This window comes from Cryptosporidium sp. chipmunk genotype I (genome assembly GCF_004936735.1).
Source record: "Cryptosporidium sp. chipmunk genotype I strain 37763 chromosome Unknown contig_10, whole genome shotgun sequence".
Taxonomy (NCBI): Eukaryota; Apicomplexa; class Conoidasida; order Eucoccidiorida; family Cryptosporidiidae; genus Cryptosporidium; species Cryptosporidium sp. chipmunk genotype I.
In genome coordinates, this window is record NW_027125596.1 from 503,011 (window position 1) to 530,575 (window position 27,565).

General features: G+C 30.1%; 10 protein-coding genes across 10 annotated transcripts; 6 read left to right on the forward strand and 4 right to left on the reverse strand.

Moving 5' to 3' along the window:
• Nucleotides 1-288: 288 nt before the first annotated feature.
• ELE39_000209 (uncharacterized protein) lies at nucleotides 289-2,709 on the forward strand (the record flags this gene model as incomplete). The annotated part of the gene is made up of 1 exon (XM_067343233.1): nucleotides 289-2,709. The coding sequence occupies one exon, from the start codon at nucleotides 289-291 to the stop codon at nucleotides 2,707-2,709; it is 2,421 nt and encodes an 806-aa protein (XP_067201167.1).
• Nucleotides 2,710-3,301: 592 nt separating this feature from the next.
• On the forward strand, nucleotides 3,302-6,676 carry ELE39_000210 (phosphatidylinositol 4-kinase; the record flags this gene model as incomplete). Its single annotated transcript, XM_067343234.1, has 1 exon — nucleotides 3,302-6,676. One exon carries the CDS (start codon nucleotides 3,302-3,304, stop codon nucleotides 6,674-6,676), a length of 3,375 nt encoding a protein of 1,124 aa, XP_067201168.1.
• A 454-nt stretch (nucleotides 6,677-7,130) lies between these two features.
• ELE39_000212 (uncharacterized protein) lies at nucleotides 7,131-10,262 on the reverse strand (the record flags this gene model as incomplete). The annotated part of the gene is made up of 1 exon (XM_067343236.1): nucleotides 7,131-10,262. One exon carries the CDS (start codon nucleotides 10,260-10,262, stop codon nucleotides 7,131-7,133), a length of 3,132 nt encoding a protein of 1,043 aa, XP_067201170.1.
• A 998-nt stretch (nucleotides 10,263-11,260) lies between these two features.
• On the forward strand, nucleotides 11,261-11,671 carry ELE39_000213 (uncharacterized protein; the record flags this gene model as incomplete). Its single annotated transcript, XM_067343237.1, has 3 exons — nucleotides 11,261-11,336; nucleotides 11,450-11,541; nucleotides 11,618-11,671. 3 exons carry the CDS (start codon nucleotides 11,261-11,263, stop codon nucleotides 11,669-11,671), a joined length of 222 nt encoding a protein of 73 aa, XP_067201171.1.
• A 324-nt stretch (nucleotides 11,672-11,995) lies between these two features.
• On the reverse strand, nucleotides 11,996-18,664 carry ELE39_000214 (large with domain of nucleoporin; the record flags this gene model as incomplete). The annotated part of the gene is made up of 1 exon (XM_067343238.1): nucleotides 11,996-18,664. One exon carries the CDS (start codon nucleotides 18,662-18,664, stop codon nucleotides 11,996-11,998), a length of 6,669 nt encoding a protein of 2,222 aa, XP_067201172.1.
• An 828-nt stretch (nucleotides 18,665-19,492) lies between these two features.
• On the reverse strand, nucleotides 19,493-20,917 carry ELE39_000215 (Sof1-like domain-containing; the record flags this gene model as incomplete). The annotated part of the gene is made up of 1 exon (XM_067343239.1): nucleotides 19,493-20,917. The coding sequence occupies one exon, from the start codon at nucleotides 20,915-20,917 to the stop codon at nucleotides 19,493-19,495; it is 1,425 nt and encodes a 474-aa protein (XP_067201173.1).
• A 478-nt stretch (nucleotides 20,918-21,395) lies between these two features.
• ELE39_000216 (coiled coil) lies at nucleotides 21,396-23,756 on the reverse strand (the record flags this gene model as incomplete). The annotated part of the gene is made up of 1 exon (XM_067343240.1): nucleotides 21,396-23,756. One exon carries the CDS (start codon nucleotides 23,754-23,756, stop codon nucleotides 21,396-21,398), a length of 2,361 nt encoding a protein of 786 aa, XP_067201174.1.
• An 883-nt stretch (nucleotides 23,757-24,639) lies between these two features.
• On the forward strand, nucleotides 24,640-24,945 carry ELE39_000217 (uncharacterized protein; the record flags this gene model as incomplete). The annotated part of the gene is made up of 1 exon (XM_067343241.1): nucleotides 24,640-24,945. The coding sequence occupies one exon, from the start codon at nucleotides 24,640-24,642 to the stop codon at nucleotides 24,943-24,945; it is 306 nt and encodes a 101-aa protein (XP_067201175.1).
• Nucleotides 24,946-25,398: 453 nt separating this feature from the next.
• On the forward strand, nucleotides 25,399-25,992 carry ELE39_000218 (putative apicomplexan conserved with transmembrane region near the C-terminus; the record flags this gene model as incomplete). The annotated part of the gene is made up of 1 exon (XM_067343242.1): nucleotides 25,399-25,992. One exon carries the CDS (start codon nucleotides 25,399-25,401, stop codon nucleotides 25,990-25,992), a length of 594 nt encoding a protein of 197 aa, XP_067201176.1.
• A 620-nt stretch (nucleotides 25,993-26,612) lies between these two features.
• ELE39_000219 (uncharacterized protein) lies at nucleotides 26,613-27,302 on the forward strand (the record flags this gene model as incomplete). The annotated part of the gene is made up of 1 exon (XM_067343243.1): nucleotides 26,613-27,302. One exon carries the CDS (start codon nucleotides 26,613-26,615, stop codon nucleotides 27,300-27,302), a length of 690 nt encoding a protein of 229 aa, XP_067201177.1.
• Nucleotides 27,303-27,565: the final 263 nt, after the last annotated feature.

Consider the following 27,565-nt stretch of genomic DNA (forward strand, 5'->3'; position numbering starts at 1 on the left):
TATTTGGGGTCCAGTCCTGACAGTAATAATGTGAGATCATACAAAAAATAGGCAAAAAATTAAAGTAGAAATTTAATTTTAAGATAAAGAAAAAAATAGGTAAGGCTTTTATGAATTTTGTATTTTTCAAAGTTTAGTGTAGTAGGCAATAGAATTTACAAGATTTAGAAAGCAAAAAGGCGAGAAACACCAATTATTTCTGTTCACATACAAAGAGACTTTTCTCTAACAAAAAAAAAGTCTAACAAAAGAGTTTTATCTATTTAAAATATATGAAGAACTTCTAGGATGGACTATTTAAGTGTCTACTGCAATGGCGATGCTACCGAATCGGTTTTTCATAAAGATCCAGATTTAAGATGCTGTAGTTATTTAGCTTATCCAGAATTTGACGAGTCAGTATATGATGATTCTGAAATACAGCTTAAGCTCTGTATAATGGAATTATATGATTTTGTTCATAATCGACGTAATTCATTAAAAAAAGGAAATGAAGATTTTCACCAATTTCAACATTCAGAATTACTCAAAATAATTACTGAGATTTCTAGTATTATATCAGTATGTATAGAAACTAAAGTAGATTCTAAAGATTCTATTGACGTGCAAAACAGCCAAGTACAGAGATTGACTGAGCAAAAGAAAAACATTGAAAGGATTGGAGAAAGTGTAGGTGATAACGAGATGTTGGTAGATATTGTAGAAAAAATCTCCTTTTCCATTCAAAATAAATTATTTTGTTTATCAAAAATTGTGAATGAAGTGGAACAATTTTCCTTTAAACAAGAAGAGTTTAATGATATTGAATATGGTTTAACTCCTTTAAGAATTAAATATCCATATTTGACTGGAACATATACACAGTTAAATTATAATAATTCGCCAAATAGTCCTCAAACTACTTTCCAATATGAAGAAAGTAAGATAAATATGGCTAAAAGAGCTGTAGATAATATTGGGATGGCTTTAGCAACTGTTGAAGAATCTGCTGTTTCTAACGGAAGATTTGATGAATATGAATATACAAAAAAGTATAGAATTCTTCAAGAGGCTGAAAGGAATGCTAGGATTAATTTAAGAAACAGAAAGAATGCAAATTTAAAAGCTGTAGTCAAAGGTAGATCTAGCGAAGAGGAATACTATATAGTAAGAGATGATCACTCTCATTTTAGAAATCAAGAAGATAGTAGTGTTATAAAAGCTTCAAATTCCATGCATCAAGAGGAACTAGAAACTAGCATTTCTGACAAGTTCTCTGGAGGAGTAACCAGATTAATTATGGATAGTAGTAAAATAAGAAAATCAAATGATAAGGGTTCTTTGCTTAATATAGATGGATGGGGACTAATAGAACACCATAGAGAGGAGACTCCAGTAATTCCCAAGTATAAATCCAATTTCAATGGTTCTGAGTTTGAAGGTGACTCTGATGTGGATTCCCAGAAGGATGGTAAATTAATAATTGATAGAAGATTCAAATTAAATATGAGTAAGAATAAAGGCACCAGATTAAATTCTCATAAAGAAGATTCTTGCCTAAGTGACTATGGTAGTGGTAATACAAATACAACTAAAACCAATTATTCCAGGAGATTGATTAAACGAAAGGAGAAGAATATAAATAAAGGAGATGATTCTTATGATGAAGATAATAGTCACACCAATAGCGTTAGAAAGCTCAGAAATAAATTTGAGAAAGATTCGAGAAGTAACACTCATTGGGAAATAGAAAAAGAGGATAATATGAGGCTAGTGGAGGAATTTGATGAATGGGAAGTGAAAGAAGATGAGGATGAAAAGCTGAAAAGTAAAAATAACAATAGTAATAGAAGAAATGGAAACAAAATGACTTCGACAGAATCTGGTAAAAAAAACAAATTTAGGCTTGAATTTTCTGGATCCGGTATGCCTAGTCAATACACAAATACCGTAAACAGACAGCTTTCAAACTATAGAGATACCATGTACTCGACTAGTAGTTGGTTGCCTTTATCAAGGAATACAGGCTTCAATTACAATTGCTTGAATTCAAATTCCGACAAGAATTCAAATAAACAGTCAGGATCAGAATACAACCCAGCGGCAGAATATGCCAGATTTTCAGATGCAGTAGGAAAAGTGGTTAATCCTATAATAGCTGATGAGTCATATAGGGATAATGGAAAGAATATAATGAACCCCAAAAAACTTTTCAATGCAAAATTTGGTACGTTAACAGAGGATACGTTTAAAGAGATTCAAGAAAAGCTGAGGCTTAAGATGGAGGGATGGACAATTCATGGGTCAGGATTACAAGATCCCAGAGCAAACCTATTCTGGGACCCAGCCGTCATGGCTGCTGCATCCACAGTCTCGCCGTTCTATACAAATATGCCATCTTCAAATTCTCCTTTGTTAACTAATACTCTCATCCCTTCGAGCAATGGAATACCTAAACGACCAGGCTTTCTAGAATCTATTGGTATATCGAGGATTTCGTCACATAAGGGTCTCAGCAAAACTGATAAGCCTGATTTTAGTTTACGCTCCTCAGATTTACCAACCATCTCAACCTCTCCACATAATCCTCTTTCACACTCCCATTCTCGCTCTCACTCCCCATCACCCAGAGCCCAAAAAACTGTTAATACTTTCTCATCATTTTCATCCAGTCACAAATCAATCCCCATAAAAAGTATGAGGGAACTTGCTAAAAGAAGAAACAAATAACTCACTCATCTTCATACTTTAACCATTTTAGTGTCTACTTAAAAATGCAAAGAGTTCCAAAAGAAAACCTCATTTTTAATTGTAAGGTTAGAAATGAAACTACATACTAATTTTTCACTATTTTTTTAGAAATCACATCTATATTCATTTTTTTTGCATGCAGATTACCAATTATTCAAACAGGCGCCAATGTTAGGCGCCAACTCAAATAATTTACTAAAATTATAGAGATTATTTAAGTAGAGAAAATTAAGTGATTAACAGCTAAGGGACAATTCTTCTTTTTTTCAATACATTAATATAACTACACATTTTTTAAAACATTGAGGAAAGGCATTTAAGAAGGAAGAAGATTTGTACTGAGTTTAAGTTAAGAGAAATATTTCGAAATTGAATTATTTAGGGTATTTAAGATTGCTAGCTTTCTATTAAAGTCTTGGCTGCCAGATCTACAGGTGCTTACAATAGAGAATTTAAAAAAGAGCTTGAAGGGCTGAGGTTTTGATTTTTTTATTTAATTTTTAATTAATTAATTTATTGGACTTTTTTCTGAATGAGAGTTTTACTAAAGTAATTATATATTGTAAACAAAATGGTAGAAGGATGGCTGACCACTTCAAAATCTATGTCAGGTTTGTTTGGTAAGAGCTTGATTTCAAAACAAAAAAGTATTAGTGGAAGTATCAACTTTAATGATGATGAATTGACAAGCAATATTGTAGTAAATTTGGGTGATTTTTCAAGTAACACTAATAACAATGATAATAACGATAAATTAGAGTCTAGGAAGGATTCTAAAAGAGGAGAATTTGATAAAAGTAAAGGATCACTACTAAGACTATTCCAATCAGATGTATTTGATGCTCACCTACATTTGTACTATATATATCATCATAAAGAATTTGGAGTACATGAATATCTCGTAAACTTATTATATGAGAGATCTGATGAGATTCTATGGTATTTACCGCAGCTATGTGAGATATCCTTAAATAGATTTGAAAAGAGTAGCCTTTGGAAATATTTTCTTGATAAGTCCAGTGAAAATATGAACTTTTCTTTGATACTTTCTTGGATGTATCAAGCTATGAATGAAGATAATCTACCATTAATTTCAGAATATGCTCAAAATATGCTTCAAGAAATTGAGATGGCAATGGTAAATGGCAAACTTAAGCCTGATATTAGATATATAGAAAAGAGATTATATTTTTGGAGAAGATCTAAGCTATCTCTTTTCCAGTCACTTACCAACCAAAATATTAAATTGGATAGTATTGAAAGTGATATTGAATCTAATAATAATTTTAATAATAATTCTGAAATGATGATGAATCGTGAAAATACTAATACTCAGTTATCTTTAGCGATTTACTCCACTCTTCCTAGTAGCGAAACAATAAATTTAAATACAGATGAGGATTTAAACCAGGAAAATAATATAATAATACCTTCAGAAATAGAAACAAGTATAATTCCAAATGCTTCAAAAACGATTAAACTGTCATCTTGTGATGTTTTACCAGATATTTGGATTTATAGAATTATTAATGATGATTTTAGTTGTGAAAACAAGGAAAGAAATGAATATATACAAACAAAACTCGGATTAATAAATCGTCAATTTAAACATTTATATTCGAATGCAACTTGCGCTGCCTATTACAATCCAAATCCAGGCACATCTTCATATTTTACAAGTGGCATTTCATCAAGTACTTTTGGTTCATTAAATTCAGGATTTTTACCAGCAAATATAATATCAAGTTCGTCATCTTTTGGTACATTTAACTCAAGTGGAAGTCCTAATAAGGTCTCAATACCTTACTTTTTCTTTTCAAAATTAGGCTCTCCATTTGATTTAATTGATGTTAATAAGATAATAAATGATATTCAATTCAGATCAAAATCTAGAATAAACTTGATTAATAAGAACTATAATTTTAATATACAGGATGATAATTCAGAAGATATTACTTCAAGTCCAACAACTTCAAGAAACGTGATAAGAATTACTAATCCTTTTTCGCCTTGTTCAGAATTAGAATTAAAATCCAATGATTTTAATTTGGATGATAATAATGATTTTGATAACGTTACTTTTGAAGAGATAAAATTGGCTCCTGATACTATTATTTGTGATATTGGTGATAATAAGAATATGCCAGTATTAACACCAAATTCAGCCGATATAATAAAATCCTTGGAAAATATAACAAATGAAAATTCTGGCTCTCCAATACAAATAAATGATGATATTCTTAGAAATGAAGAAATCTTTAAAGTTTATATATCAGAGATTGAGAAAGAAAGTGAAACACTTTATTATTTACTTAAACAACATAGATGTAATTACTTTAATAGAGTGAATCAAGTTGTTTCACAATTTCTTGAGATTTCGAATTATTTGCAGTCAAATATTAATAAGGAACATAGATGTGAGATTTTGGAATTTATTATAGAAGAATTAAATCTTTGGTTATTTTATTCAAGATTTTCAATTTCAATTTCAAGAACAACATTTCTATTAAATAGTATTTCTTTACCAATGCCATCGTTTAATAATGAATTTTGTAGTAGATTTTTAGAAAATGATTGTTTTACTTCAAACCTTGAGAATGAAAATAATAAAGGTATAGTTGGGTTTTCCCATTCAGATTATATTATGGATAGAGGTTTATGTTCTTTAAATAATTGCCAATTTTTACGTATCATTCCAAATGAATGTAAGATTTATAATTCCAGAAAAAGAGTTCATTTTTTATTAGCAATTGAAATTGCAGATCTTGATGATCAAGATTATGAGCTTGGAAAGAATTCTCAAGAGCTAATTTCTAAGGATATTTTAAATTATCTCAAAAACCATGGCATTAAACTTAAAACTGGTGTTAATGATGAAAATCAAAATAAATCCCAAGATATATTGCTTAATTTTCTTAATATACTTTCTGTTGGTATTTCAGAATCGATTGATATGGGTTTATCTCAAGAAGACTTTAACCAAGTATCTTTTATTGATAATAAGGATTCAGACAAGATTGAAGATTTTAGTATCTCTGATAATGAATTAAGTGATGATGAGGTAATTATTAATGAAAATTGGCCTCAGGAAACGTGGTCAAGTAAGATTAAGAGATATAGAAAAGAATCACCCTATTCAAAGCTAAAAAGTTGGGGGATCAAAACACTCTTGCTAAAATCCTCAGATGATCTTAGACAGGAATATCTTGCGTCTCAATTACTTCAACAATTTGATTGGATTTTCAAAATTAACAAATTACCTTTATGGCTTCATCCATATGAAATACTTGTAATTGGTTCTCATGGCGGATTCATTGAATATATTCAAGATACTTTTTCCATTGATAGTCTTAAACGTAGATTCCAGACAGATAATCTTTTAAATTGCTTTGATCAGCTATTCAAAGATGAAGAGCTTAAATCCAAAGCAAGAAAATGCTTTGTTGAAAGCCATGCTGCTTATAGTCTTGTTAGCTACTTCCTTCAAGTTAAAGATAGACATAATGGAAATTTCCTAATTGACAAGCACGGCCATATTATTCAAATTGATTATGGGTTTATGCTAAGTAATTCCCCAGGTAATGTTAATTTTGAGCAAAGTCCTTTCAAATTAACTCAAGAATTCCTTGATGTTATGATGGGGGAAAACTCTTCTGATTTCCAATACTTCCAACAACTTATTATTAAAGGATTCTTGGCTTCCAGAAAGCATGTTGACCAAATTGTTTTAACTATAGAATCTATGACTTCAGCATCGAAACTTCCTTGTTTCTCTTTGTTTACGAACAAAGAATATTTTATTCAAGATATTAGGGACCGCTTCTTTCTTCATCTTACTGAAGAACAATGTGTTATTAAAGTCACGGAATTAATTCAATCTTCTATAAATAATTGGAGATCCATTCAATATGATGCATTTCAACGAATTACTAATGGAATTCTTTAATTCCTTTCATTTACTTGCCTCAATAATATCGATACAAGTATCTTGTTTTTTTTTTCTTTTTTTAATTACTAATAAAATCTACAATATAACCTTATATTATTTATTAATTCTTTTTCTCTAATTTATTTCTTCTTAATAGCATTTGCTTTATTTTTTTCTATCCATATTACGTCATTTATATTGCATGTATACATGCACGCAAATAAAAACAATAATTTGACACGTAATAACATTTATTAAAAAGTATATTGTAATTGTTGCGAGATTCACGTCGGAGGAGATTTGAGAAAATATATACATCTTTTATTAAAAAAAATAATAATAAATAGTAATAATAATAATAACAATAATAATCATCATCATTAATCTCCAATGCTAGTATTATTTCTATTGGATACAAAACACGCTATCTTTCCAATTAACTGTGGAATAGATATGTGAGCAAACCTAAATCCTAATTATTGTTCCACATATTGTTGTTATGTTGTAGGAACCCAGGATTATTACCAGTTCTGGATGAATGGAAACCTGGGAAATTTACAGAAGTTTGCTTTGATTGACCAGATCCAACTTGTCCCGCCTGGCTAGCAGTATTTTGTGCTCTTCCTGACAGAAACATGCTCGAATTGCCAGAACCTGCATTACCTCCAACCCCCTGACTTTGGTGAGTTAAATCCATTCCTGTACCCACTGTTGCCCCATTTACAGCACCTGAAGGGTTGCCAGATGCGGAATTACCACTTGTACCATTTGGAGTACCTGAACCAGTATTACTTGACCCAGAGCCCGCTGGTTTACCTATATATTGTATATTCCCTTGAAAGCTACCAGTAGCGCTTTGGCCATTGCTTTTAGCATGACCATTTGGGTTTCCAGTATTTGGGTTTCCTTGAGAGCTAATATTCGCATTAGATGAAGGATTTTGGATGTGACCATGATGGTTGCTGTAGCTTTGGTGATGTATAAAGTCTCCCGGATGAGCTCCGATGTTATCCAATTTACTATTATTAGTACCTGGCTGTCCTAAAAAAACTGCTTGAGGAATTGCTTGATCTACACCAAACTCACCTGATCCTCCATTGTTATTGAAACCCATTGGTAAATTCATCTGATTTTGTAAAGAATTTCCGCTTCCACTTGGCTGTTGGCCTCCCATATTCATCTGTTGGTGTGATATGCCAGGAGGAAGAATAGACTGAATGTTTTGGTAAGAGCTTGGATTTTGGTTGCTGATGTGATGATTATGCGTGGAGTTTCCTCCCATTGTTATCGGTGATTGGTTATTGGCTGAGTGATAATTAACGCCGATTCCATCAGATACCATAACATTTCCCGATGTACTGTTATTAACCGTTGTACTCCCAGATCCTCCTGCTCCACCCATTCCGTATACTCCGTTTAACCCATGTTGACTTGGATTTGGTCCTTGTGAATATTGGTTAAAAACTGGAGTTGGGTGATGGTGACCATTTGGTTTAGTATTATAATGGGGAAAGCCAAAAGCTGCAGTGTTTCCAACCATATAAGGGAAGTTTGCAGTATACCCTGCATAGTTAAGATATGCATAGTTATATGGGTTTACTGCAGCAGCAGCTGCAGCTGCTGCTGCCGCCAAGGCCATATTAGAGTTATTTCCACTCGATGAACTGCCTGAGCTACTACCGTTAGACCCAGCTCCGCCCCCTACAACTGCTTCATTATAATTCATACCACTATTGCCGGACAATAGAGCTGGATTCGACGAGTAAACACTACCACTACCTACCATTCCTTGGCCTGTTATTGGTAAGTTATTATAGTTATTAATTGTACTCCCAGAAATTGAATGACCCATATAGCCATTTCCAATCCCAGAAGACTTTATAGAAGTATGCACATTAGATCCAGATACGCCAGAACCTCCAGAAACCCCTGCTCCACAGTTTCTCTGTGAAGCATTTTGATGTAATAATCCTTGATCTACAATCATACCACTTGTAGAACTCTCTTTTGATGGAGATGAACCACTAGTATTCCATCCATTCAATAAATGACTTGCAGATACACCAGAACTTCCAATTCCACTACTATTTTCTGAAATACCAGTCACGACTGACATGGCGCCAATGCTCGAGGCTCCGAAGCTGTTAGAGTGCCCCCCTATCGTATTTGAGGAGTTGGCGGGAACTCCAGAAGATTGATTTGGGGCGTTGGAATTACTATCGGAAACTATACTGTTATTAATTTGGACTTGATTTTCTTGAATTTTACTGATGTCTACAGCTCCAAAGCTGCCAAATAAGAGCCCATCATTAGCATTAGGGTCTATTGTTCTGCCTTCTGGTAGAAATACTCCAATTCCCTGTGATTTGCAATCAATCCCACCACCTATTTGGATTCCATGTGGTGGAGATATTCCACCAACCTTAATTCCGAGATCAATTGCAGTGATTCCAGAGCCAGTCATGGAATCTGGCGAATAGATGTTCGAGGTTGATGGAGAGGAGCTTTGGGTATGATCGCTGACCACATTAGAGATCTTTTGATCTCTCATCTTTTCAGAAGTCTTTGATATTATGCTAGAAGTGTCTTGGACGCTTTGTTGTCCCTGTTGTTGTCTAGAAGAAGCTGAGTGATCTTGAGACAATTTTTCATTAGCTATAGTGTCATTTGAGGAGTCCTTATGGTCTCTATTATTGTTGCTAGTTGCCTGAGACTTTCGCAAGTCACTTTCAGTATCTTTAACATTGTTGGTGTTGTTTTTGCAAGCCATCTTAGCCCATGTAGTAGTGCTAACCACTGGATTACTGGAGATGCTTGCCTTTGTAGTGCTAACATGAGTAACAACCGGGGTTGAACCACTAGCTGTTGCGATCTTTGAGCAGTCATTTGATTTCTGTTGTAGACTTTGATCTCCAGTTGATTTTGTATGAGATTGACTTTGATTTTGCGTTTGGCCGTGACCGTGACTGTGGCCATGATTATGACCATGACCGTGACCGTGACCGTGACCGTGACCGTGATCGTGACCGTGGCCATGACCATGACCATGACCATGGTGCTTAATAGATTTGTTACTGGACTTGCTATAGTTTGTATTAGTACCTTCAACGTGACTTTGGTTTTGGTTTTGGTTATTTTGTGAATAAGCTTGTTTAATAGACTTGATAGGATAAGTATTGTTGGAATTCTTATTCCTACTGATATTGTTATTATTTACATTTGTGGCAGTTGCGCTGTTCTGCTTTAAGCCTCCGCTAGATCTATTTTTACCAACCTTTGTCCATTGCCCTGATTCATGACCACTAAAATCCTCGATGACATTACCTACAGCCAGTTCAATTTGATTGGCATCATAATGACATCGATGTATTAAGTCCGAAATCTCACTCAGATTAAAGTTATAAGGTTCTAATACAGGAGCCAATTCTTTAACCCACTTGGCAGTTCTTGGAGACATAGGAGTATCAACAACAGCTGGTTGAACATTTATTCTTCTATAATAATCCTCATTTATAGAAGAACTAGGCTCCTTCGAATTAGAGTTATTATTTCCTGCGGTGGCAGAATTCTTATTTGCTCTCAGATTTCTTGCTCGAGCTGACATTTTAAAGTACTATATGACAATATATAAAGTAGAATCAGTTATTATGCGTTTGTATATCTTACTTTGAAGCAAAAACAAACAGTTGGATTCAGTAAAATTGCCGATAATGCTTGTTTCTGCTCTTAACTGCTCCAAGTAATTTTTGACTTCACTCTCACTTTAAGATTTTTAAAGTGAGACCGTGCTTATATGAAACGGAGAGTCTTTAGTTACTTGTACTGCTTTTCTGTGCACTTTTTTTTAGTATAAGAAAAAAATCACATATATTTCTTAAGTAATAAATAAATTTTATTCCTATTTCCCACAATACTTTAATTTCTCTCCGGTTTTATTTGCCCTCTAGTCTTGATTTATTTATATAATATTTATTATGTGATTATAATAAAATTACTATAATAATAATTACTATTATTAGGTCTACAATATATAATTATTTGTTTTTTTTAATTACTCAAACTATCTATCTCAAGCCATGTTTAGCCTTTTTCTATATATAATATTTGAAAATATTGTCTAAACTCGACCGCCTCTAAACAATTTTCTACTAATTTTATAATTGCCGCCAAACAATTAACAAATTCTTCATTGCCATTTTATTTCGTACAAGTTACCCGCCTAAAAATTGTCAAAATTAGCAGGTTTTACTAATTTGATTTAAAAAAAATGCATGTTTTCCCGCCGTCTCAAAAATTACTTTACTATAAAGTTTAATGAAAAATCATTAAAAAGCTTAATAATGAGTAATTTTTTTTTGAGCAGAGGTTCAGAATTAAATAATACAAGCTTTTAAAAGTGTTCAGCTTTCTTTTAGAGATGTTCTCTTTCCAAATATTTTCCCAAATATAAAATTTGTCTCTATTTTTTTCAAGCTGGCATATGAATACATGTATGCATGCAATTGAATAAATTTGTGTTTACATTTGAACAATTATTTTTAAAAACTAGGAATATTTTTGTAAATATTTTTAATTAAAAATCTTCAAATAAATAATTGAAAAATGACAAAAAAAGATGCAAGAAATTCTATTAGAGCAAGTATAGAGACTACTAGTAGCTCCGTATTGGGTTCTGGAGGTAAGTTTAATTGAATACTAAGAAATAAATTTAAGTTAGAGGTTCATCTGTTAATCAATTACTTTTTTTACTTTCTTTTATTTTAAATTTGACTGATTGCCTTTGTATTTTAGAGAACAATAGCGGTAATTCTCCAACCAGTAAAAGAAAATGTGTTAAGAAGGAATTTAATGATACAGAGCTAGGTGCTGTTGAAAATTATAAGGTATGTGTGATTAAATATTTATGATTTATGTTTGTAAATTTGTAAAACAATTAAAATAACCATCTGAATAATACAGAGAAAACTCGATGAGCATAAAGACTTTTTGCATGAATCAATGACAAGTAAGTAATAATATACTGCCACAATCTCTTCCTCCTCAAGCCTAAGAAATATGATTAATTTTCAATTAAATAAAAAACAAAAACTAACTACAAAATGTATTAATTCAGAATTTCTCAATTCCTTATATGATGAGTTAGAAAATTCAAGAGTGAATTTAGAAGCATCATGTGTAAGATCCTTGCAAAGATATGGGGATTCCATCAAAAAGTTGGAGTCATTAAAAAACCAAAATATGGAAAGCTCCCTTAAATTACAAAAGATGCAAAGTATGATTCAGAAATTTTCTGATAAAATTACACAAGTTTAATAATAGAGAAAAAAAATATAAAAATTAAACAATACTAGCTTTGATAATTTCAGAAATTTCCATCCTTTCATGATTACTAATCATATTTGAAAGAATATTAGAATTATTAGAGTTACCAGAAAATAATGGTAGGAGTCTTGAAACAATAGATTTGCTATTCAAGTGGAATATTAAAAATCTAATTGGCCAAACCCACCAAAGGACTCTAGATTTAACTCGAGTCACATCTTCGAAGCTGTAAATATCGACAAGATCACTTTGCCTGAATTTATTGTAATACAAAATAGAGAACTTATAAAGTTCTAATATAATTGTTTCCAAAATTGAATCAAATTGCTGAAAAGACATTCTGGAACTCATTCCACTTCTAATACTTTGATTATTTTGATTAAGAATGAGATCATAAGGCATGGAATTTTCACACAATCTTAATAGATTAGCTATATCAACCTCAAATAATATCGGAGATTCAAAGAAAAATGCTTGCTTAATTCTATATTCGCATAATGATGAAATTTTAACAATAATATGATTTATTATTCTTGGTTGATTTTTTGAGTTTTCCATCAACCATTTAATTTCTGTAATAGACGAAAAACCTGTTAAATTGTAAAATTCTGTAATAAATTCCATTAAAGTATCATCAGTATGTACCATGCTTTGAATATGAAAGATTCCCATGATCAAACTTTTGAATATGTCAATTCCTTCCTGAGAAATATCAAAATTCTCATTTAAATGTGAAATTTCAGTATCATTGCCAATAGAATTGCCAAAAAGATCAAAAATTTGTTTGACAAGTGGGTTAATATTAACATTTTGTTCCAGCGCTGAAAGAATATAATAATTAATAAATTCTGAAATCTGTAACAGTATCTCTATCTGTGTATCAATATTAAAGATATCATTTCTAATGTTTTTAATAAATTCCTTATTCTTATCATCATTCATATCTCTCTCAATGCAAGTCTGAGACTGTAATAATAGTGATCTTCTTTGAATTAATGTGGGATCTTGCTGCATTTTTAGTACCTGTAAGTGTATATCCGACATTAAATCAAAAATATTATCAAGTCTTTTCCGAGCCTGAATAAAACTTGAGCTAGAGATTCTTCTTTTGTAAGTCTCAAGGCTTCTTTTCATAAAATCTTGCATTTTCATTATTTCATCATTATTAATTTCCTTAAGCATAGCTGAAGAGCTCAAGTCACCCCCTCTTGAAGCTGACTTAAATATATCCCTTTGAGTTCTTGAAATCATTAAATTAACACCAGAAGGGATCTTCCACATGGCTCTAGACTTTGAGTAGTAGTACTGGCCAGCAGAAAGGTATTGTTTAGCATTGTAAAGTAGATAGCCCTGATCTTTCCTAAGGTTATTTTCATTATTATAATTATTTTCGGTCAGTTCCAGGTAGTTATTTCGACTTGGATAATCACTTTCCAACTTCTTAGGCAAATTGCTACCATATCCTTGGTTTACAAACAAACCAGCCGAAGTTTTGTCAAAACTACCAGAAAATTGAGTATTTGTGATTAACCTTGGGCTTTGGTGTTCTTTATTTTCATTGACAACGGCACTATAGCTGTGGTTCTCACTCAAGTGAAAGTGCTCCAACCAATTCTTCAAATAAACTGAGTGTTCGCTAAACTGGAATACTGATATACATAAATTCTTTATTAACCAATTTTCCAGGCGTTTACCGCCTTTTCTATTAACTATTTCTTCATGTACCGTTTTTTGCATGCAAGAATCAATATATGACACGTAAGAAAATAAATAATAGTGGAGCCATTCTTTGCATGTGGACAAAAATAGTTTTTGGCTTTGTTTATTAAATTTTAAGTTATAATTTGATTCTTGTTGTTTAAGGCTGCAAAGAATAAATTCAACAATAGATGACTTTGTTTTAAGAATATTTTCTCTTAGGTTTTTAAATATGGCGAGTCCATCTTCAAGAAGTTTTTGTTCAGAAGCTGTACCTGAGCTCTTTAAATGGTTAAATGAAACATCTAGTTCTTTAAGATAGTCAAAAGATGGGTCATCGACAAGATCAATTTTCGAAAGGAACATTTCGATTTCCACAATGTATTCACTATAAATTATATCCAAGGTATGTTGAAGGTTTTGGTAAATCCAAAGGGAACAGTGGAACTCATAAGTATAAATGGATCTGACAACATGGGTTAATGATGAAGTTTTACAGAATTCAAGTAGAGTTTTGCAACCACTCTGTTCGAAATTTACTAATATATCCTGAAAACTCATTAGCCTGTTGTTATATTGAGGTTCACATTGGTTGATTTCAAAAATTAAGATAGAAAGGAAGTATTTTACAAAAGAATTTGATTTTGAAATATGACTAGAAAATTCAGAGATTGAAGTTGGAATATATATTTCAACCTTTTCCCCGTTTGAAAGCCAAGGAGGTAGGAGTCCTGTGTGATGAATGTATTCAGATTGGGAGTTGATGAATGTTATAATTGACGAAATTTCCTTCTTGTAATATAAAAGGCTCAAAACAATATTCAATGGTACTTCATAAACATTTTCAAACAAAATGGACATAATCTGTGAGTGTGACGAGTTAACAAGTTGTTTATTGCCTTTATTCTTCGTCCTGGATGCGCGAGCTAGGTTCTTTCGAATCAATAAGTCATCACCGTGGGCCGTTTTATTTCTTTTGTTAAGAATTATATCCTTATTTAAGGAAGATATGCTGTACTCAATTGCAAACTGCTGATATGAGATTAAAGAATATTTCGACTTTGATGAAATTACTGACATATATTGGGAAGCTGAAAGGATGTTATATCTGAATAAAAGTCGAAGAATAAATTGGAGTCCTTTATTATTCGATAATTCAAATAATGTGAATTTGGTCAGTGACTTTTTTAAAATATCCATATAAGAGAAACATAAAATTGCTTCGTTTGTTATCTTGGCATTATATTTCAGTCCAAGTGGATAAGTCTTACAGAAAAGATTCATCATTTCTAAAATTTCTATGGTTCTTGAGATAAAGTTCTTAATTTCTATAAAAAGCTGAAGCTCAGAAATATTTACTAAAGAGTATGAATTAGAATTAAAATTGGAATTATTAAAGCTTGAGTTTGTGGAGTAGTGATTCGCGAAAACTATTTCGTCCTCATTATTGCTACGGTTAATCTCCACGTTATAATTTGGAAACCACCAAGGTAACAACAAGTCTAAGATGTTATTAATGGGTATCAAATTATTCTTAAGATGACTAATGTGGTCTTCTTTTAAGGATGAAAATATTGTCACTGAAATCGAATCATTCATTGCAAACTCATTTGTATTATTTTCCGGAATAAGTCCACTAGCTTTATTGCTGATCTTATCATTATTATAAATCACCTCTGAAGATCCTGTAGTATCAATTTGATTATGGGTTAGCCAATCAGAAGCTTCTGATTTAAAGAATTCATTAATACAATGTTGAATCTCCAAAACTATGTTCTTGTTTCTACAACTAGAGGACTTCTGAAAATTGGAATCTTTCAATAAAAGAAAATAGTTTTGATACGAATTATAGAAATGCTCTGAGCTATCAATCTGTGATTTAATAAATTCTGAAACAAATTTAAAGCCATTATCATTCATTGAGAAATCTTTTGAATCAAACTCATCGTTGTTATTATCACTCTGATTAAGCTGGTTTTTCAATAAATCACCTTCATCAATGTATCTGGAAAAGTCTGAAGAATAATTATTAATTAATTCAAAGCTGGTCTGTTGAAATAAAGGAATACACCAAATACTCCTAATCACTCTTCCAATTAGAAGAAGCAGTCCTTTACATCTAGGAGTAACAGCTAATCTGTGATTGCAAGAATTAATACTTAAAAAGCAATTCGAATTTGACCTAGATTGGATATTACTGTCTGAAAGAAGAGTAAGCCAAATCTTAATCAAAGTGATTGAAGGAAAGTCATTTTGAGTAAAATTCTTGTCAAACATTCCTACATCTTTATTTCTAATGTGTATTTCAAAAGGACTATCATTCTTAATATCACTCGAGTAAAATCTTTGTATAAGTTCAGAATCAAGAATTTCCTTGGTATTCATTCCAATAAGACCTTGCCAAATTAAAGCAAAAAACTGTTCAAAAGTGATATTTTGAGCAAATGTACCCAAAAGCTTCATAACGAAAGTTATTGATCTGTTATTCTGTAAACTATCATCTTTGGATCTTCCTCCAAAAGATTTTAATCCATTCATTGGACTGAAACATTCATGGTCGTCAAAGACATTCATCATAAAAGAATAATTATGTGGCTCCAAAGTCATCTTTGTAATAATATCCAAGAGTCTTTTCTTCTCCAAAATAAATATCCCTTTGGTTGAAATGATTGTCCAAGATCTACATTCGGTAATTTGGTCTAAAATCAAATCATTAAGCCCATTTGGAGGACATTTGGGAATATTTATACCAAAAACAGAACATGATGTTGATGAACTCAAGTATTTCTGAATTAAGCAGTGTGGTTTAGTCTCTTCATTTGCTTCAATTGCAAAAACAGATTTGGAATTTATTCTATTGAAGAAATATCTCCAAAGATGGAAAAATTTTGATCCAGAAGTTCTGCATCCAAACCCTGATAAATTGCTACTAGAAAGTAGTTGATCATGATTGGAGGCTGAAATATTTGGTCGAATTAAAAGTATTTCTTTCGAGTTATTATTTCCATAAGAGAAGGGATTTGGAGTATTCCAAAGATTCTCAAATAGTCTTTGGTATTTCATTGGGACATTTCTTTCTTGTATGCTCAATATTAGTCCTAAATTTGGATCAGAAAAAGAGTATTGCCATTCATTAAAGTGGGGAAGAGGTGTATTTTGTATATTGGAAGATACCGAATTCCTGTTAGATAAACTTTTTGCAATAACTGTTTGATCAATGCAAGAAGCAGATATATTGGAAGTAATTAATGATAATATGTTATCATTATCATCATATAGATTCTCAGGAATTTCACCAAAATTCATTTCAGATTTTTGTGAAAAGACGGAATCTGGTAAATCTACACCATCTCCAATATTAACAGTGGTTAAAATAGAAACTCCATTAGAATAAAGACTTGAATTAATCAACTTTTCTTCAGAATCATCAGAAATTATCGAAGTTTTTTTAAACTCTTTAACTCTCATATTAATTGGAATTAAATATTTCAAATTTTGTGGGGACTGATTATTGTATTTTGAAATAGAAGCTGAACAGGGCTTACTTCCAAATTCAAAAACAGATTCCAGATATATACGATCCCCATGGTTTGTAACTAAAATGGCATAAATGAAGTCGCTCTCTTGGGGGTTTGTGGGATGAATTGAATGAATATTTATATATGAGATAAAATTGGAGTTCTTCTTTTGTTGCGTAACAGAAAATTGCTTTTTATTATTATTTGAATTAATTAATTTACTCAGTTCACTCTTTAAAGTATTAATATTCAGTCTGAAAATTAAATTACTTGTAGAAAATGAATTTAAGCTTAAAGTATTTGAACTTAAGTACTTTGTTAAAAACGCATTTATGGAGTTAGAGGAGTCTTTTTTTTCAATATAAGTTAAATCATCTGAAATCTTTTTGACAAAAAAATTCCCTATAGGTATAAGAAATACATCAATATCTGAGTTCATATAAAGTACATAAAGTAAACCTCTAAATTCATCAATAAACATGGATTTAATAAAACTTTGCGATTGACCAAAGAAATAGTTTCGAATAAATCTTGGTAAATATGAGACAAAATTATTACCAGAAATCTTTATTAATCTAGCAATTGAATGATTTTGGCTATCATTATAAATCACATCAGAAATTTTCTGAACCTTTTTTTTAATCCAAGAACTTTCTTGTTCCATTGTATATTCATAAATATTACCAGTATTACCACAGCCAAGAAAGAATCTACCTGAAGCTTGATGTGAAATAATGTTAGTAAAAGAAATATCTTTAAATCCAGAAAGAGAATGGTAACTATCTTTTATTCTATTAATAATATAATTACCATTTGTGTTTCTGACAATATTTAAAAGTATAACATAATAACTCGTACAAACTAGGATTTTTATAAAAGAAGAGTTTTCATCTTCTAAAGATCCAACACTGGTAATGATTGCCTTTTTTCTGGTATTTTCTTGAAAGAATTCCTCAGTTTGAACAGAATATATGGGATCGTCTTTTGACCAATTCCAAAAAATTATTTCATTTTCATAATAAATATAAAATATACTATGATTATTTAAAGTTTTTGATTTCAAGGCTAGATGTTCTGAAGAAATTTTATGAATCAGATTTTTTCTATCATTGGAATCTTTTAAATTTAATTTCATATTTTTCAAATTATTTAAAATGGTTTGTTTAATTTTGTTGGGAAAATATACATTTAAAGCTTTAACTTCAAATGCTTCAGGTCTATGTTCATAATCTGTTGAATAAATTCCTTTAAGAAAATGGTTTAATTCAGAAAATTCTTCATCCTGCTTAATACAAGAATTTAAAGAAGTTCCAATAACATCGGATTTTGAAATGAAATCTAATGGATCATTTCCTTTGTTAATTAAATTCAAAGAGCCTTTCATATTCTTTAATTTTGTATTTATTTGGTTTCCAGAGCCTAATTGGAAAAAATCTTCATTTCTATTACGAATATTATTATCAAACATCAGAAATTAAATCAATTAATAACAATTATAATAATTTGAGAACTTTCTCTTTATTTATTCAAGGAATATATAATAATTATGGTTATTAATTAATAATTACTTAATTCCCACCTTTTTATTAATAATATTTGGTAATTATTCCATATCCAATGTAATATATTATAAAAATAAATGATTAAAGATACTTTTTTTCTATTTGCAAAGGGAAAAAGATGAAACTTGAATAAAAAAGCAGTATCAGTTTTTTATAATAAAATTTAATTAATATTTACATATACATTTGTATACTCTTTAATCGATGAATTTCCCAATTATTTATTTATTAATTTAAAAAAAAGAAAAAAAACAAGAAAAGATTATTAGTATTATAAAAAGTTTTTTTAAATTATACATAATTATATTGATTACTAATAAATAAATATAAATGACGTGGGGTTACGCGCGCAATTTGTATATTAAATTATATATATACCGGTATCGTTAAAGTCTGGTACCAGTAAAAAAGAAAAAGGAAAGAAAAATAAATTAGAAAAAAAAAGAATATAAAATATAAATATGCATAATCAATACAATTATGAATAAATAAGTAAATTAATTAGTGTATACAATTAGATCCATTAATGTGTGTAAGAAAGATAACGATTTAATAATAAAATGGAAATACAGATAAATTAAAAATATGAAATAAAATTTACATGAAAATTAAAGAATAATTAAACAGGTATAAATTTTTATTCTATATAAGACCACAAAAAAACATATACATTCAATAATAAACAAATATAATGAATTTATGTGGTAATAGTTATGAATGATGATCGATAAGAATTATTCCAACACAGAAACAATGGATTTTTGTCTTTCTGGAATTGGTTTTGATAAATCTTTGGTATGATCTCTAAGATTTTGCTCCCTCTTTTTCTTGGCATTAATCTGTACAAGTTTTCTCTCTTGAATGGATTTAATCATCTTTGGCACATGATGATGTTTAGAAATCTTTTTGATTTCAGGTAAATGCTGGTATCTATCAATGAGCTGATTCCTATAAGCTAAAGTTTGTCTTTCTCTATAAGATCTGGGTCCAAGAGGCTGACTAGCTTCATTTTTCCATAAGCGAACACAAAAATCAGATGAGCCACTTACAATAAATCTTCCGTCAGCAGTAAATTTAGTAGCCCAAACATTATGCATCCTCTTTGCATGATAAATATCTCTAGAAGCTCCCTGATCGATATTAAAGATTCGAATAGTATTATCTCTACTACCAGCAACAAAGCTATTTCCCATTGGATTATAATCAACATCTAAAACAGCATGAACAAATCCTTTATATATAAATCTAGCAATGTTGAGCTTTCTCATATCAAATGTATATAGCATAGAATCATCATTAGCAATTGTGAAATTAATTGGCTGCTGAGGATTCCAACAAATTGCATTTGATTTATTTGATAAAACAACTTTACGTAATGCTGTTGATGATCTTATATCAAAAAGTCCAACAGAATTATCAGAAGAAACTGTTGCAACAATATGAGGTTCACTTGGATTAATTTTTGCAGAATAAACTGTTTCACTTCCCCATTCAAATTCTTGTAATGGAGTACTTCTATGATGATCCCATACATGTAGACCACCAACACCACTACTTATTAATACACCACTATTCCAATGGTGATCTAAACTATATAACTGATTATTTGCAAGAAATGTAGTTTCAGGAATAATTGCTTTTGAAAAGCTAGAAATATTATCATATCCATTAAATACATCTTCAACATTCCCTCCATCTTCTAATTCCATCAAATTCATTTCACTAACAGATTCTCTTTTAGATATTTTCCACATTTGTAATTTCTTATCATCGCCACATGAAAATAAGTTCCTATCGTTGTTTGTGACACATAATCCACGTACTGCTCCTTCATGTGCTCTAATCATATATTCACATCTTCTACTACCAGCTAAATTCCAATATCTAATAGTTCCATCAAACCCACCACTATATATATCAGAGAGATGATGATGAGCTCTGGCTAAACATTGAACAGTATCTGAATGGCCCTCAAATACTGAAACTAGAGGTTTTGAAAACATCTTTCTTAATTTTACACTCATTAATGCTCTACTATACTCTCTAGCTTTCTCAAAAGGGTGAATATTGGGATCTGGATTATGATAAATCCTTTGTACGGAACCTTTTGATTTATCTTGGTATTTGTTTAAATCCCTTTGTAATACTTTAACTTTCATATTTATTTCTTTTAATATATATCACTCTATTGTTGCCTTATATTAAAATACTAAATTTTCATTTAATTTCATTCGACTATTTATCAGTTTAAAATATTGTAATTATCTAGTGTTTACCTGCGGCTAGCTCTCTATTTTCTTATATTATAATCTCTTTCTAATTTCCTTTCAACTTTAAAGACTAGTTTTTTTTCCTCTTCTCAATCTTTATCTTTTTCCAATGTTCTTTTTGACTTTTTATTAAAAAAAACTTGCCTATGGCGCCGGCGCCAAATTGTCATGCGGCCACGTAATTAATTTTTTTTAATTAGTAAAAAGTCAATCTCAAATGCATGCAATAAGTAAATAATAATTAATTGGCAATATTTGATATTCATAGATTTATTACCTCAAACTTAAGGCCTATAAATTAACTAAGTTTAATTTTCATTGGTTAATATTACTAAAGAAATTAACTAAAATGCAATGAATAGATTTGCTAATTAATATCAACAGAAATATCATTTTCATTGCTATTAGAGCTTTGACTGATGGATCTCTTTGTCGTGCCGCCATTCACAGAAATAGCGTTGGCCTCATTATAAATTGACTTTGAGCTGTTATTCTTATGCAATGACCTGGCACTTTTAATTCCACGGTTATTTTCATTCGAATCAATGGCTTTACCGCTATGATCTAAATCTCCAGAGACAGAAACGCGTTGATTATCCCCATTATCCATGTTAATATTGGACTTGGATGAATCATCCAAATTGTTTCCCGTAGAAAAGTCCACAAGACTTCCAGCTCGTGTATTTTGGCGATATGTCTTTTTATTCATTGATTTAATCATCTTGGTCAACTTTTGAATCTTTTCAGACATAATCTCATTTTCACCCTCCAAAATACGATACTTTTCTTGCATTTCTCGGAAGTTGTTTTTGATTCTTTCATACTCCGATTCAGGAACATTTTTTTCTGGTGGACTAAGTAAATCAACTTGAATTTTTGGAATATATTGAGTATTTGCCATAATTGAAGATTTTAATGAAGAGTATTCAATTAATCCAACATCAGCTCCTCTTGATGGATTATTTAAAGCTCCACTCATACCAGCAACACTTCCAGATTCACCACCATTTGCTGAGTCTTCAATAATTTCTTCAATCTTTCCTGCCATTTTAGTTTTTGAATTACCAAATATTGAAGGCAGTACTGATAATGGTGGTTGCTTAAAGTTTTCTCCATCCCAAATTGGCCCTTTTCCCAAATTTTTATTAATTTGATTACGAATTCTTAAAGGTTCAAACCCAAAATTTGCATTACCAATATCCTCGTAAAGAAATTCAGATCTAGTTACAACAGAGAACTCCTCTTCTCTAAAAATATATTGAAGCTTATGAAGAAGTTCTTGAATAATTGCATAGTGTGTTGGAAGAGGATGACCCAAAGTATAAGCCTTCATCTGCTCACCAAGAACTATACTCCTATGCTTTAAATATGATGCTCTTGCTACAGCTTCATCTACTTTCCACTGGTTTTGAAGTTGTTGTATCCAGAATAGTAAATTCTCAGCTTGATTATCCGGCATCCTCCAAGCTTCCTGTTGGTATTGAAGCTTTGCTTGAACCAATTCCATTTGCCTAATTAGTAATTGGAATACATCTTGCTGTGAAAGTAGTTCTTTAATGGTATTCAATTGTTTTGTGGATTTTTCTTGTTCCTCCCTATAATGGTCTAAGATTGACTTAATTTCATTCTTATACTTTCTATTTTCAATTAATAATTCTTGACTTGAGTTTTTTAAATACTGGAGTCTGGTAATCAATTTGGTTAATCCTGCATCACCGCTCTTATAAGATGAAATATTATCTTGCAAATCAGTTAATTCATCCATTATTTCAAATTTCTCCATTAAAACTTGTTGGTTGGCTTTCTGTAATTGGGAAATTTTCTCATGCAATTGATTCTTTTCTTCTATAAGAAGCTCTTTTTCACTTCTAACATTGCTCAGATCTTCTTTAACTTGGGTCAATTCTGCTGCTTTTTGCTCTACTGCTTCACTTGTTGCTTTTTCAGTAACAGTTAAAGTACTTTGAAGCTTTTTAACTTGATTTTGAAGACTCTCATTTTTAAATTTTAAGCTTTTATTCTCGTTTTCTATCTGTTTGAATTGATGTTTTAATTTTTCTAATTGTTGAGATAATTGATTTACATCTCTTCCTCTATAGTATCCTCCAGCAACACTTGCCAACTCTCCCTTCAAACTATGAGATACTCTAAAGTTTCCTTCATCAAATTCCTGGTCAGAATTATCCACAACATATCTCATTTGTCCGTATTGTATTGATTGGTTCATTGCAATACACCATCTAGCTGAAACATTTGGTGAACTTGCTGCAAATATTAAAGGATTTGACTCTATCCCAAGAGAACTGTTATAGTGCAAAAGAATAATTAGATGAACATCTTTTCCAATATTCCGACGAAGATTTGCCTCTTCTTCTCTTGTAATATATTCTCTTTGAAGTGCTGTAATTGAATCTATTGTACTTATTATTGTATCACATAATACATATACAACTTCCAATGTAGATCCATCCTTTTTACTTGAACCAAACATCATTCCACCCTTTAAGTTGAAATAATACTGTTCCCAATTATCTTCCTCTATACTAATATCACGTCCATATTGACTTCCTTTCAAATTTAATACATAAAGCCACCCACAACATTCAGGATTTACAGAAGCTGATCTTGACAATGAGAGAAGAGATGAATCTTGGATTCGAATTTCTACTCTGTTTATTATTTCAAATCCGCTCTCTTTTGACTGATTATAATCATGTTTCCTAGTCATTTTGTTCTTTTTGAAGAACCAAGATTGTTTTAGTTGAAATATGTGCAATAGTTATAGAAACAATAGTAAAGTTATTCACAATAATAATAATATATCAGCATTCAACTTGGATATTTATTTAAATATAGTATTGTGAGCTCTTCTTATTGTTTAATAATCAAACCATAATACTAACTGATTTTGGATCTAAAAATATCTATAGAAATTAATTATTTCATATCGAAACTTTTGACAGTTTGGATTCCAGGTGGAGATTTGATAAGTGATGTTTGTGATTTAATTAGAATTTTATTCACCGGACTAATTTATTATTTTTGTTGGTTGAAATTTTTTAAAAAATTTAATAATTTATTGTTTAATATTTTGATTTATAATTATATTTGCATGAATAATAATTTTATGTCAGTTTGAGCATTTCCCGCCCTTTAAATAAATATTAAAAATACAATTTTTTAAAAAATGAATGACTACTAAGTATTGTCTAAGTCTAAATGGACATGAAAGTAATGAGAAAAAAGACAAATTGAAGAGAAAGGATAAAAGTAAATAAATAAAAGATAAAGTAACTGAGGAAAAATTAGCTATGTTAATTAAAAATAAGACTGATAATATTGAGTATAGGAAAAGAGAAAATGAGAAATATTAAAAGATAAATTTATTTTGTGTGCATTTTGTGTGCACATAAATTCATTCATTTATAATTAAATAATGTTCATAACTTAAAAAATCGTTGAAAATATGAAACAATATTTTAAACTAAATTAGAATCTCTCCTCATTTTGGTACAAAAATTTAAATAACGATAATACCAATTAAATAAAAGTTATTATTATTATTATTTTTTTTTTAAAGTTAATTTAAATGTATATAAATCAAAAAAATAATGGCAATTAATGAGATAGCAAAGAAAGAAAATAATCACGAAATATCACCCAAACATAAATTATCTGATCTGTGTTTATTGGATTTATCAAGAGAAACTTCATCTCTTCAATTGCCGAATGCATTTAGTAAATTAATGTCAATTAGCAAACAATTACAAAATGAACTAAGGCTAACAAGAAAAGAGAGAGATGAAGCTTACAATTCTTTAATTCTACAGAGGGATTACTATGAGCAGTCATTGGGATGCCCAATTAAAGATAAAAATAGTGGTAAAAATGAAGTGGTAAGTTACAAATTAAAATAAGAATTTGAGTAGGAAAATAAAGGATTAGAATGAGAATAGTGAACAAAATTGATAATTTTGTAAATTTATCAATATAAAAATAATAGATTAAAATCAAGTCATGCTAATTCTTCTTCCTACCTACTTATAATTAAATCAGTAAATTTGAAACTAAAATATTTCAATAATTTAAATTTATTAGTTGGAAAAGTTGCTAAATGATACGGCTAATATCGAATATAGGGCTGAATTGAATAATTTGAAGAAAGAATATGATAGAAAGGTAAGTAGTTATGGCTTGACTTGACTTTTATTTAAATAGATTGAAGTGAGAAGACAGAAAATGTTGCAATAGAGATAAAACTATGGGTTTTTGTGCCGTAATATTAATAATTTTCTGTTGTTCTTTCTCAATTGAATTTAATTAACAATGATCATGAAATGAATAATTAATAATTAATTTAGATTTATGAAATGGAAAAAGAGTTCGAAGAGGAAAGTAGAAAATTGAGAACACAAATTTTGAAGGATGTAGAGATTTACTTGGTTAAATATAGAGATTTAGCAATGTTAGCAACAGAAGAAGCAAAAAGGCAACAAAAGAAGGCAGAGTTAATAAAGTTGAAAACAAAAGAATTAACAGAATTAACATGTAAATCTTTTGAAGAAAAGCTACGTAATAAAATGCAGGAAGATTTAAAGAAATATGAGGAAGCTACACAATCAGCCTATTCAAAGATGATTTTGAGGGAGAAATCTATGAATATTAGATGGAATGAAAGGGAAAAGTTCATTGAAAGAGAAAAGAAGGATTTTGAGAAGTCGATATTAAAGCAAGCAGAAAAAAGAATTGAAGAGTTCAGAAAAGGGTTAATGACAACTCAAGAACAACTGAATAAAGAAAGAGAAATATTTGAAGATATGATGGGAAATCTCAGAGAGAGGGTAAGTTATCAATTAATTAAGAATATCATAATATTTAATTCCATTCTAAAACTGAACCAATTTATTAGATTTCCTCTGAATGCGCGGAGTTTGAAAAGGAAATGTACCACAGGTTTGCTGTAACATTTAGTTTGGATGAAAATGAAGTTTCAAGAAGAATGCAAAATTACAGTGATGCATTAGAAAAGAAAGGCGCCAATTAACTAAGGTATTTATTGTAGAAATTTATAGCCTAAATTTTAATATATATATATATTAAAAAAAAAAAAAAATAAAGATTAAAAAGGTTGTTTTATATTGATAATTTTGTATTTTAAATAATATTCAATACTAAGTAATTACTACGTAGTTATTATACTGGAAATATATATTTAAGTTAAACTTTTTTTTTTTTTTTTTGTTTTTTAAAGTGTGAATTGCATGCAATTTAATTTTTTACTTAAGAATTATTTTAAAATTCAAGGGGGGTGGGACAGAACAATTTCCCGCTAAAATCAATGTCTTATTAACGGTCTAATTTCTAAGAAGCAGTAACTGAAAAGAAGATAAAGTTGTAAATATTGATTTTTTGAATTAGTTTTTATTTGAAGAAAATTAATATACTGAATAGTTATTTGATTATTCCATTTTTTATATTTAAACACATTTACAAGATTAGAAAGAAATTCTCTGATTTTTTTTTTTTTGTTTAAATTATTATCATATCATATTTAAGTTATTTGAGTTTAAATTCAGGAAAGAAGATGGGGTTTCCAGTATTTTCAGGAATAACATTAATGATACTTTTAATGGGACCGTATTATTTAATATATAATATTTCAAATGTCTTTGAAACCACAGGAACTAACCCACTGTTATTTACATCAATATCTTACTCTGTATTGGCATGCTTTTTGAAATCATTATTTTTAGCTTCAATCCCAATTCCAACTCAAAGTGCTATGGAGTATTTGAGTATTATTACAAAAGTTGTTTATTTATTTTTCATTAGGTTAATTTTACAAAGTAAAAATGCAAAAAATCACGAAGTACATGTAAGAATAAACATTGGTATATTGGGATGGTGCATAGCACATACTGCCCTAACATATTTCATTCCTCTTGCTACGGATACCTCCTTAAGCTCAGATTTCTCCTTGGACTATATTAGATTAATATTGTCATCATATTCAGCATCACTTTCCACATATATATGTTTCCATTGCATGTACATGTTAACAAAACCGAATCTTTATGATAGAAAAGGTGTTATAGTCATTACAATAGCCAGCTGCTTCTTTATTCAATTGGCTACATTGGGACTTTCGAACACTTTTGGCAAAAATAACATCGCTCCTTTTATTAATCTTCCAATATTCGCTTATTTGGCATTCTATATCAACCTAAACTTTAATCAAAAGAGAGAAAAGGTTTCTAATAATAAAAAAGAATAAACTCTAGTTATATAATATTACTAATCTACTATTTTTATTTTCTTATTTTTAATTTCCGCCTTTTTTTTCTCATTTTCTATATACTTTGCCTTTAACGCGTAATATACTATTATGATAAAACTACTTTCAATAATTTACTCAAACCTTATACTTTCCCGTATCTCAAAATTACTTAGAGACTGACCAATTCAAAGTAAATCATTTAATTACAGAATTATTATTATTTATTCTAACTTGATTTTGTTTTCTAATTGCTTAAAAAG